This window comes from Ruditapes philippinarum, unplaced genomic scaffold (assembly GCF_026571515.1).
Source record: "Ruditapes philippinarum isolate M1 unplaced genomic scaffold, ASM2657151v2 ctg1897_1_1_1_1, whole genome shotgun sequence".
In the NCBI taxonomy this organism is placed as follows: domain Eukaryota; kingdom Metazoa; phylum Mollusca; class Bivalvia; order Venerida; family Veneridae; genus Ruditapes; species Ruditapes philippinarum.
The window spans coordinates 39,070-52,772 of record NW_026862470.1 but is presented as its reverse complement, the minus strand read 5'-3'; the positions used below and the strand labels follow the sequence as shown (position 1 = coordinate 52,772).

Genomic DNA, 13,703 nt, shown 5'->3' with positions numbered 1-13,703 from the left:
AAGCTCTTCGTATTATCTCTGGTTGTACTAAACTTGTGGCTTTCCAAAATATGTACGAAGAAACCTGCTTCCAACATCTTAAAAACGACGAAAGAAACAGAGATCGAAGCTTTTCTATGAAATTTCCAATATCCTATTGTCCTCTTTTCTTACAACATTAGTACCAAATATGTCGGAAGTACAACAACTTATAACTTTAAAAATGCAAACAACCTAACAGACATTCAATGTAATACTTGCATACTTCTTCTTCATTTGTTTCTCAAAATGTTACTGACTGGAACCTTTTATCTCTTAAAGAGTGAAATGTACCAACTCTTACCAATTTTAAATCCAAACTCAACAAGGATATAAGGAAGGTTCCAGTTAATTTTTACTATTGTGAAAATTTCAAACCCACCATACGCGCCTTAGAAATCATTGCAGTTCATTTAACGAACACTTATTCTAAAAAAAATCATTAATAGTCCCCTTTGCACTTGTGGTGAAATCGAAACAACACATCACTTCGTTTTCAGATGTTTACTATTTGAAAGGCAAAGAATACAGCTAATTGCCAATATCAATTTACTTGCAATTGCAAACCTAACACTTTCTCTTGTTTTATATGGTGATAGTACAATGTAACAAAGTGATTGTTCTTTGATAAATATTGAATGTTTAGAATTACATCAAACACAAATTTGTTTATAAACGAATGTTATCATTAATGGCTATTGTTCCATTCCAAGGAGAGAGTTTCTACAAAAGCATCTAGCTGTCAACTCAATCCTTTTTTTGCATTTGATTTTAATTATAGTACAGTCCGACCCCGGTTATTCGACAACCCTTTATTCGAATACCCGGCGTTATCCGAAGTAGATCGGCGGTCCCGTTTTTATCTCTATATAAATCAATATAAATACAAGCGTATTATTCGAAATGCATTATCCGAATACCTCGTATTTTTCGAAGTAAAATTTCGGTCCCGATTATACAATTATGAAAGAATTTCACACCTATTATTCGAAGCCAGCCTAATTATTATTCGAAGTCAGACTAATTGGCGCAGATCCACTCGCTGACTGGTCGACTTGTGAAAATCATCAATAGTCATGCATGTATTTAGACAATCGTGATAATAGCACTTTTTGTGTTCTTTAATCAACTTTAATTACCGAAAATGAAAAGCAATGCACCGTGTCCGATTTTGTTACTGTTATTGCTTGAAGATGACAGCAATATTTTTCATACATACCGTATATGTAAATTTGTCAAAACATCCAAAACGCTACATAAGAGCCTTTTTCCTAATCGTATATACCAGAGTTTAGCTGTAAATACCGTAGTGACAACACGGCAATTATCAAGGTTTTGCGCGAAACCAAACGATACATAATGTAGAATAAAATGCAAGTATTTATGTCTTCAATGTCAATACAATAATTTTTACGCATCTTTTTTTTTAATATTTAATTTATTATTATTTATTTTTCTCAATTGATTACAGGAAGTAAATGTGTTGTAAACGGTAGTTTTGCTACGATTCGTCAAAGTGGAGTAGTTTTCGTCTATCACAATATTCGGATTTCGATTATTCGAACCCATCGATTATTCGAAGTATATATATATATATATAGAAATGAGAGAATATATACACACATACCACCACATCGATATGCCAGTCCAATTACGGCACAGCGCCTAGCAGAACGGTCATGAAAGCATAGCCACTGCTCATCCACCATCACAAAAATGATGGTTTCAGAACAGCTTTATATACAGTCACAAACTGCACTACACATTGAAACAAGCTCAACATTCACATATATAGAGTTTGTTCTCTGTTATCATATCTCACAAATCAACGATGACATTTTATTGTCTTCTTCACTGATTGGGACCAGAGAACTATATATGTTTATTATATATATGTTTGATTGAAAAAAAATCTATAAGGATGCATTAAAAACCGTATGATTCTAAATAATAGCAAGTTTTTATTTAAAGATATTTCTATTATGTGGCTGAGTAGGTAATATTGTTCACTTCAACCAATAATCCATCACCTCTGTGTTTTAGAATCCCGCTTAGCATGGAAGCTATCAAGCTTGCCTATGATACGTCTGTGATTCGACTCAGAAGCCAGTTTGTGCCTAAAATAATGCACGGAGGAGCAACTGAAGTACAGCTTGAGCCCCAAATTGACATTTGCAGTGTTGATGCGACAAAAGAACCCCCCTAAAAACCATCAAAATAAAACAAACAAACAAACAAACAACATATCAAAATAAAATTCTAAGACGTAATTGCATCACATTAAAGAATGCAAAACGCCTACATTAATTAAATGCTATTCCGTGTACATACTCATCAAAATTAAAATTTGTTTAATCAAAAGTTTCTGTTTACGTTTTTAGGATTGACTTACAAATCGGCCGTGATAGCGAATTCCAAATCGCAAACGCAAAATGCTTTAGGACTCCATAAGTCATTACATCTTAAAAACGTATCGGACTGTGATATGTTACCAGGAAGGTAAACCATTTTTTTTGAAATCTTGACTTAATTTTGATTTAAACAAAATTAATACACTCTAGCAATGTAAAATAATAGGTAAGTAACGTTCACACTTTTATAAAAAAAATTCAACCATTAATGACTGTCATCTTCAAATTTAGAATATCTTATAATAAAAACATTTTACAAGTATTTGAACGATATTGTTCATAGGTATACTGCAAAATTTTAAAACATGCATGTTGATGCCATATATAAAGAGTGCGTTGTTAATTTAAGGTTTAGATTTCCTGCAATTTTGAAATTAGATAATGGTGCATGCGGTATCGGTGCATGCATGGTCAAATGTCAAGAAGATATGAAAAGACATTTTCAACGAATAACAAGTTGTCTGCGTTCCGACTTCAACTATCCGGGGCTTGGATTGAGTCATGGCAATTCAATGACAGTGATGGAGTTTTACAAAGGGACTGAACATAATATTGATATCATTTTATATGATAGAAAGCTTGTGTGGGCATTTGTTACTGACAGTGGAACAGTGCGACAACACTGCTTTGTAGGTAATAAAACTTTATGATAAGTAACAAATCCATATTTATCTACAAAAGCCTTCTTGGATTGTTTTTATTTAATCTGCAAAATAGAAAAAACACAGACACTTAATACATTAATACTAATGATATTACAGCAGGCTCGATTGCATCAAGTCTTTCAAGGAGGAACAATGAAAAAGGCGATTCATCTCCCGATCTAACAATCAGCAGTTTTCATTGTTTATACATGTTCATCTTCATTTAGAAGCTAGCACCAACTGAGATAACAGACATCTGAAAAAAATATTACCCAAAAGCGACTCAACCAAAAGCAAAAATGTAATTACGCAATCTGACTTTCCTTTTTGAGAGACAATAAAAATCCCCGAATACTTCTCAAAGCCCTATCATTTATTGCTTGCTTTGTTTAGAAATATATGTATTAGTGTTACCCCAAATAAACGTTATATAAACGTTTATCAATAACAGAAACTCTAAAGCATAAACATTTTCATAAAACATAAAGTGCCAGATATTTCTGAAAATTTAGCACTCTTTCATTGACAAAATAGTTTACAACGTCGTCACAAGACTAGCCTTTAACTAGTGGTGTGATTTTATTAACAGTATTCATTTAAAAAATAAATGATTTTAGATGGAGACAACGTGTTTTACGCCAGATATAATTTTGAGCCTTGTTCCAAGATATTAAGTCTCGGTTAAAGTACCTTCATTACATGAAATGAGACAGTTGTATTTGTATAGGGACATTAAGAAAAATTGTCCTTCCATTTAAAGTAAATGCAAATTAAAATGTTTTGCAACATAACAAACAAACAAACAGAATAAAAAGTACATAAAATAGGTGCAAATCTTCTGTGAATGTTTTTATAGACTATATTTATTGAGGTCTTATAAAATAAAAAGTGTAATTCCGCAGTAAAAATGCGTCTTATTCATCATAGTCATATAAAATTAGGCTGCTGGCAGCCAAATAAAACTTTATATCGCTTCTTATTTTTATTTCCAGCCACAGCTAAGCGGATGCCATCATATCTTCCACATGACCAAAACAATCGGATTATAGACGCCGCTTTTAGATCCTGCATTGCAATAGGTAATGTAATTCTATTCTTCAGGCCGACAGATAAAACATATATTTCATCAACATCTCTTAACAGCATGTTCGTAAGTTCTTGGTTTCACTGGAACAAATAATAAATACGAACACAGGCTTTAATTTGAATTTTCTGCGAACAAATATATATAGAAAAATATGTTTATTGCATATATTACTATTTACATCTATTCCCTCCTTATATATTTTAATTTTGGTAAACATCTATGATTGAATCAAAAATGCATGCACATATGTTTTTGTTTTTTTGTTGTTGTTTTTTAGTTGTGTAACAATAAATACATGTAGTTGAGTTGGGTTTTTCAATATTTGCGATAAAAGTTTTCATTGTTTAGCTTTAAGTTTAAATTTCTGAATAATAAAACAATATCATTTCACGGAAAAGGTAATTAAATAGATAAAAATATGGTGCTCATGTTTATCAAAAACATCTTGTCCAAAAGATTATCCCATGATAATTGCTTGTGACCATAATGTTTATCTTAAATCTTTAGTTTAATATTTCAATACCGATTTTAAAGATTGTTAAGAACATATAAATTCTTTGACATTGTCCAAAAGAAGAAAAAGCATTACAATATTCTAAGATTGTTTGTTTGTTTGTTTGATTGGGTTTTACGTCACATCGACACAGTATAGGTCATATGGCGACATTCCAGCTTTACTGGTAAAGGAAGACCTCAGGTGCCCTTCCGTGCATTATTTCAGGCACGAACGGGCACCTGAGTAGAACCACCGATGTTCTGTAAGCTTGCTGGATAGACAAATAGTCTAAATAAGCGATGGCACTTATTGATTCCTATATTATACTTATTATTATATACGATACCTGATTAATTTCTTTTTTATTATATAAATTATCAGAATATGTTAACGATGTTATATTGTTATAATTATGTTCATTGTGTTTAAAGGGCTTACGGATGGGTTGTTCAATGTCGAATTCATATTGACTTAAAATGGGCCATTATTATTGGAAATAAATCCTAGAATGAGCGGATACGTTTTACGTGACTGGCTGCAGAAGTTGTACGGAATTGATATTATGGTTTATTCAATGATGGTTGCCTGTGGCATAAAGCCTACAATACCGGAACTCACAACAGACAAAGTACTTATGGGCGTTATGGTCATGCCTTCTCTTCATGCTAAACTTCTGACAGAAGACAACTGTAAACAGAAACTTTATCAAATGATAGAAAATGATGTCATTTTCTTCCTTCAGTTTCGGAAACTTAAGGAGACATTGTCACATTATGAGGCACCTTTCGGAAATGTTGCTGTAACTGGCACGACATCTGATGAGGCCAAGCAGAAGTTACTTAATGTATGCAGAGAGCTTGGTATTGATCAAGAAGATTATCGAGTAGAAGATTTTATACAGACTTTTTAGATTCGTTTGTTAACATAAGTATGTTATTTTTCATGTATGTATAATCAGTTCAATAAAAACAAACGCTTTTCTTAAGCTTTCGACGTTTAGTCTTCTTCAGAAAAAAATGACGTTTATGAAATAACAAATGACGCAACGTCCGTTTAACTATCGCTAAACAGAACGTGACGTTAACGCGGTTATAAAAAACTTTGTCAAATAAATACAGAATCTTTCATGAATATAAAAACAGAAATATACAATAAATTACACATATAATATGGATCTACACATTTGATACAAAAATTCTCATAATTAAAAACCGTGATATGAGAAAAACATACTACATGTATTTGTGTACCGGCTCAATAATGACAAAGTTATATATTTTACAAATTTTGCATTCATACCATTCGGAGATAATGTGTTAAGCTTATGAATCCAGTATGATTCTTGTAATAAGCGTTCCATAACATCGGAGACAATCTCTATGGGCATAAATTTAAAATCCGTAATACAATGATTAGTTTTATTGAAGTGTGTAGCGACATTGGTTGAAAATATTGGATCGGAAAAATTGTTGATATCTAACCTATGGCTGTTCATGCGTTTAGACACTTGTTGCTTCGTTTGACCAACATATTGCTCTTTACATTTATCAGAAGTGACAAGATATATAACATTTTTCGTAGAACAATCAGTATTATTACCCCTCACTTTTTTGCGTAATGCTAATTTCCCATAGGCCTCTGGCAGTTATTTTTACTGTTAATGCAAGTGTACCACGTGACTAAGAATTTTGTACTGTTACATAGGTAACAGTATTTTTTAAGAGGTCATGTGGTATATTTCCTAAATAAAATGAAATAAAATGGAATGAAATTCATTCTTATTTTCAACGTTAAACCCCGATAGGACATTAATTTCTCCTCTGGAGTCACTATGTCACTCATAAAATTTAGTTGTTTGCACCCTGGTGTGCATTTCGCGTATAAAATATCTTTTTGTTGAATAGTCAAAAACTGAGCATCCGTTTTCAACGGTGTAAATAATTATGTGTCAAACTTGAACATGCAGACGATTTAAGCATGCAACAAAGGATTATTTAACAAATTTAATCAGTGAAACGTTACAGATATGATGGACATAGGATATATCATCGTTATTTTGTCAAAAACCATGCTAAGAATATTCTGGAAACAGAAGGATCATATTTCACAGATCATAACCGTGTAAATGGATTAGTGTTTTGTTTCCTAAATAAAACCTAGCTTATTGTATGTTTATGATTTGTAAATATCATCACTTGCTTAAAGAATAAAAGAAGAAAAAACTTCTCAAGTAGGCCTACAGTAAAGTACACTTAAAACTTCAAAGGTAAGGACAGTTTAGTTATTGTTACTCTTGGTTTATTTTTGTTACAGTTAGATTTAGTTGACAATTTCAGATCATCTCAGTATTTTTGTTCGGGGTAATAAAATAAATAACACATTGGTTGGTGAGTAACAGTAAAAATATCATCCCTCGTAAAAATACTGTTACCCTCGGCTACGCCTCGGGTAACAGTATTTTCCTCGGGATGATATTTTTACTGTTACCCAAAAACCCATGTGTTATTTATATATTGTTATTTACATGATAATTCTTACCAGGAATATTAGTACTACTAAATATATTGCTTTCAATAATGGAGCTGCAATGTGTACATCTACTTCTATTACATTTGGATGAACATTTCGCATTTTTGTTATTAGACTTAACATTAGAATTATCGAGAATGTCTTTAAGATTTTAAGGTCTTTTAAATGCAACCAAAGGTTTACTTTCATGAAGCTTTTGCACAGAACCTTTACTTGAAAGTTTAAGTAAATCCCAATACTTTTTAATGATATTACTAATATTAGGTAAAGTTGGGTTATACTCAACAACAAAGGGAATAACACTGCCATCAGTTGTTTTGTTGTAAGTGCACAGGGCCTCATCTTGTGTTAGACATGAAACCTTACTAAGTGCATTATCAATAACATTGATAGGATAACTTCTTTCTTTGAAGTATGTACGTAAGTTCTGTAAAGAATCGTTGAAAACATTATCGTCAGAAATGATACAGCGATAATGTTTTCCTTGACTGTACGGAATACCATTTTTACAAGACACTGGGTGACAGGAAGAGTATTCTAAATACTGATGATTATCTGTCTCTTTAACATGTATATTAGTATGTATAATATTGTTTTCGTCTAATGAAACTTTACATCTAAAAATGATACGAGAGATTTAGAAACGTTCGCTGTAAATTTTATAGATGGATTAAAGTTATTCAAACTATCAATGAAAGCATTCAAATCATCAAGGGAATAACTCCATATGCAAAATATATCGTCAAGAAAACGGAACCATAAACTGGGGTTTAAAGAGCGTTGGCTTAAAAAGTCTTTTTCAAATTTACCCATTAAAAGCGAAGCGTAAGAGGGTGCCATAGAACTTCCCATTGCTGTTCCCATTTTTTGTATATAATGATCACCGTTGAACTGAAAGTTATTATTTTCTAGGACTAAGGAAAGAAGTTTACATATTTCATTACATGAAAGTTTTTTGGGGGGATTTTTCTCTAAAAAATGTCTGCAAGATTCTATTCCGTTTGTATGGGGAATGTTCGTATATAGAGATGTAACATCTAACGTAACAAGGTAATGTTCTCCCGACCCAAGAGAAGTGGTTTTCAGTTTGGCAATAAAATCAGAAGTGTCCCTGATATACGAACTTCAAGGTAGATTATGTGTTAATGGCTTTAAAATGGAATCTAGGTACTTAGAAATATTTTCTGTTCTAGATTTACAACCGGAAACGATCGGACGTCCAGAATAACCAAAAGGGTACTGTCTACTATACTGCTTATGAATTTTAGGTAGAATATAAAAGCCGAGAGTACGTACATCTACCGGAAAAATGTTAAATTCATCTAAAATATTCCCGTTAAACTTTATCTAATTCATCAATTCATTTTAAAATATTGCTATGAATAGAAGATGACGGATTATGATCGAGTTTAGTATAATACAGGGGATTTTTTTAAAAAAAAAATTCATGTATGGTAATAACGGCACATAGTAATAAATTTGATAAAATATATATACTACTATTACTTTCGTGTAGTTTATACTGCTTTTGTTTTCATTTAAGAAAAACTTATGAAGTGACTTGAAAGACATCTCTATCTCCCATTAGATAAATAACTATAAGTTAAAATATAAGAATGCAGCATTATGTAACCATTTTAAAGGTTCAATGAAGGAATTAACTTGCAGTCCTATTAAATCTTTAGTTAACAAAAAAGCAGTAGATCTGGGCAACTACCATTTTCCAAAGGAAACATTGCATTTAATTACAACTTTTTCTAATTCATTATACTAAAAACACGTTTCGCCATTTTGTACCAAATTCATTTCTGGGGACGGTTATTTGGGAAGTATTTGAAACGGATATCAATTGTTGTCGGACGTTTTGCAAAATTCATTTCAGGCATATAAAATACTATAAAATGTGCAGTAAATATTTTAAAGAAAAGCAACTGTGGTTTAGGGTTTTGCTAAACCACGAAATAAGTTCTTCCCCTTGAAACAGTCCTGTACATTGTCATTACATTTTATTTACCCTTAAACTGAAATCCAGTATGTTTGTCTCTTGTCTAGTAAGGTATGGTGGAATAAGAAACCTCAAAGGTCCTTATTACTTTTTGGAACGAAAGAAAGGGAAATGCGGATTAATAGGTGCTGCACTTATATTTACGGGTATACATGTATATATAACGTATTATTCACGAATGAAGATATGATGGCTCCGTCGAAACAATTAAGAAAACGCTACATTTTATATATTAAATACATATTAGTTGCTCGGACGCAATACCAGTATGTCTTAATCGAATCTGATACTGCAAGATTGGAATGTAATTGGCCTGATAGCAAATGTCATTCTCATATTTTGAAAACTAATATGGTTGTTTGTCATGTACATTTAAATTATTGGTGAAACGACTTTGTTTATGTAATTGCATTTAATTGATCGCAATGTAAACAACATTAAATTTTAGACCTCAGAATGATCAAATGATAATCTATGTTTGATCTTGATCAACACTGGTCGCACGTATAGACAGCAGCCTTAGAACTTGTTTTGCATACTTAAAGACAACGTCTCATAGTATTTGTTTTACAAGTCTACTCATCATGTAGTTTTACAATAACAAATATTTCTTAATCACAACTGACAAACTTTCATAACATATTTGCAACCGCTGTTAGAATTATAAACTTTAATATTTTGTTGGTTTGCCGCCAAACAAAGCCATACAAAGATGAAAAATTATACAATATCATTTCTTTGACTCTCTTGTCTTCTTCGACAACAACAAGATATTCTCGAATAAATCAAGCTGAAACAAGACATGTTCAGTCGTCAACAATATTTTATTATAGAATAAATCAAACTTTTACAAGACAAGTTATGGCAATAAATAATGTATTATGGACAACTGATTAGAGAGTATAGTCACAATAATAAATGTTTGATAATGTATAAAACCATCAAGATAACTACTATGTACATTTCTGTGACTAATGTTGTCCATAAAGTGTTTTAGACTGAAAATTGTTTGACAACTTATTAAGTACGATTTCTTTATGATTCTTTAAAGAATTGATAATATACTGTAAGATGATCATAATATTTAAATTATAAAACAGAACAAATAACCGTTATTTTAGTAAATGATAAAAGTTCAGTAGGTTAGAAGTGTGGTTAGCTTTGATAATTCTTTTTCTGATCATATTTCGTCAAATCGATCGGAAAATTGAGAAAAAAACGTCCAAAGAATAGAAAGCTTTGCTTCCTACATCCACAAACCTATTTGCAAATTTGAATCTGTATCGCCCTTTTTACAGAGTTTGAGATATATGCACTATTTTCTTAATTTCTGGTCCTGTTGCTTACTAAGCTTAAGTCTCTTAAGAAAGATATGAGATATAACTCACTAAACTAAAGGTATTACAATAACTTTGCAAAGTGAGAAAATACTCAAAACATAAGTGATGACATTAATAACATGAATTTTTGACATTTGCGCAATGAGTTGTACAGAATACGTTTCAAAAAGACATTTCCACAAGAAACTTGTCTGCTTCAGCTAAGGTTCAGGAAATGCGATATCGCAGACTCCTGTAGCAGTCTGCTTAAACTTCCTATCAAGAGACTGTCTGTATGATATCGAAAAATAATAAATCAATTGCGAGCAATTCAAACTCCATTTATCTTCTCATATCAGTCTTGCGTTATAAAAACAAACCTTACTAGAGGTCATATGTGGTAGATATAGTAGAGAGATACTGTATAAATAACGTAATAAGGCAATGGACGTGGATTAGGAGATAAGGTTTAAGCTTTAAATTTGTAATTATTATATCATAATCGCGCCTCTTTGGTTTCCGAGGGATAATTTTTAACACGACAAGTCTCTTACATAGACACAGACCTATGAAGCATGAATAAAATCTGGTCCAAGCACATTAATTATGCATTTTCTAAACATATCTGTACTATGAGAAAGCAAACTTATTAACCCACGGGACAGAACAGATTTTGCAGAAATCCAAATTGTGCATTTCAACTTCAATACATATGATGGTGTCCTAAGAAACTATAGACTAAATCAGCGTGCGCGTGTCAGTGTACGGAGGGTCAGTCATCTGCCCTTCTCGAAGGATTCAGCAAATGGGACATAGTGTGTCCTAATGTGCAGTCTAAATGACAGTAAGACATTTAAAATAATCCGTATACTTATCTGTAAAATATCATATTAAGAAAAAATCTCTATTATTTACATACGAAAAAAAAAGTAAGTTGCTGCATGAAATAAATCTGTTTTTATGAAAAGAAATATATCCAGAAAATGGCTTAATGACCAAATTATATGATATATGAGAAATTTGCACCGTGTCCGCCAGTGCGCATTGATGCTTTTTCCTGATAGCTTTCAATTCCTTATATCGCACTACAGGATAAACATTGCTCTAATTAGTTATTATTGCCTAGTTCTAATTGCTAGTGATCTTTGGCCACCAGCAATGGCACAAACATGATAGCTTCAATAGGTATTTGATTTTCCAGATATTTACTGTTGTTATCTTATATGATTTATTGGTTTCAGTGCCAGTACCATTGTTCCCGTCATTCCAGTTTGAAGCAATTTTGATTTTATCGTCGTTGAAATCATTAGGTTATTAACACAAATGATATCAACACATTTGTAAAAACATACATGTATACCAGATTTCCCACGATCCCTGGGACATGCTTGAAACGAACTCAACTTTTAACATGTTAAAGATAAAGTTTATAATTTTGATACATCCGCAGATGTATAAATACGACAATTATCATAAGAAATTTAAATGTGACGCATAAGCGCTACTTAATGAAATGCGACGTATCGTCCGCAAGTAAAAATAAATGATTTGACCTACGAGAAAACATTGTGGGAAAATGAAATAGAATTTGAAAAGGAATCAAAGGTATTAAAGCTAACCATTAAATTATTTATTCATCTCCATACCTGCACCATCTAGAGCTTAGGAAATCATTGTAGACCTCAAATCCTGGGTTAAATTCGCAACGACCCTTTGGCAACATGATTTGAGTACTAGAGTCATATAGGTAAAAATAAAAAATCTTAGTCTCCCAAACTCAAATGCTAGAGGACATTTGGTGTGTACCAATATCTAGTAAACTTCAAGCAACTTCATGCAAATCATGACCCTAGAGTCCAAATCTTTTGGAATTACTTTTCTAGAATTACTTTTCTGTAACACCAATTTGAAAGTTTGTCAAAAAATAAAGATAAATCACGATTGGTTGCGCATGATCATTAAAGATGTTTAATTTTGATTTCAACTTTTATAACCACATGTTACAAGTGCAAGATAAAATAGATGTTAACCTATTGTCTGATATTCTATAAATGAGAGCAAAACAAAACAATAAGAATATTTATCAGAAAACGAACCGTGCTTACAGTGCCCTTACCACGTATAAGAGAATAAGAGAATTGAGAATATATACATTTTAAGACATGTTATATCACTTGATTACATCTAGCTATTATTTCTATGTTTCCAAAGTAGATAAGCGGCGAAACAAACAAGTTACTAGTAATTAACTCAAGCAAGCATATAAGATTACAACTATAAACATCCGGGAAATTAAAAAGAAGCTATTAAAACTATCTTATTTATACGATGTCTGGTGGCCCAGCATCATTGGCAAAATTATTGATTACTAGAGAATGTTCATCGTCCACAGGTTACTGAAAAAATGTAAAACAAAACTTTTTACATCAGGAAAATAAAACCCAAAACTCCATTTTGACATTGTTGCAATTGTTTGGTTCTGTTCTTATTCAGACAATTAGTGATTTCTTTCAATTTTATCAGCGATATTTTATTATTTGATACATTTTTTAAAAATAAAATCGGTGACTTCTCAAAGTATTTTTTAATACTTCATTGGTTGAACTTAAAAGTCAAAATAAGTCTTTCAAGCAGTCTAGGTACTTAACTGACGTCGTTACACTCAGCTCAAAGTAAAACAGAAATTGTATACGCCTATTGTAAGTTGACCATTGAACAATATATATGAATATCAAGACGTGGTACATCTTTTGGTTTCACTTTGTTATTGTTCTTGTGTTTCTTAACGGCAACCACATCCTAAGACAAAAAAATAAACAACAAAACAAAAACAAAACAAAAAAAAAACAGCTACAACAACAAAAAAAAAAACAACAGCAAAAAACCCAACAAATTTCAAGCAATTACACCAAGACATCTCGTGAGATCACAATATAAACATCCGGGAAATAAACATTTCCAGAGTTTAATGATGATATCAAAATAAAATCTTTACATCCGGAAAAGGCAAAAAGGCTAAACAAAACTTTACTGAAGTGCCATTGTTTTTTCTTATTCAGACAATAGGTTCTTTTATTTGCGTTAAATTTATTATGGAATCCTTTTTCAGATTGATTTAAGACGGTAGTAAAAGTACTTAAGGTGAAAATTCGAGAACAATCCCGTTGATCAATGAATTAGCATGGCTTTTTTCT

General features: G+C 31.7%; 1 protein-coding gene across 1 annotated transcript; it reads left to right on the top strand.

The window, feature by feature from the left end:
• The first annotated feature begins 5,164 nt into the window (after nucleotides 1-5,164).
• LOC132719186 (carnosine synthase 1-like) lies at nucleotides 5,165-5,566 on the top strand. The gene has a single exon (XM_060702937.1). The coding sequence runs from the start codon at nucleotides 5,165-5,167 to the stop codon at nucleotides 5,564-5,566; it is 402 nt and encodes a 133-aa protein (XP_060558920.1).
• Nucleotides 5,567-13,703: the final 8,137 nt, after the last annotated feature.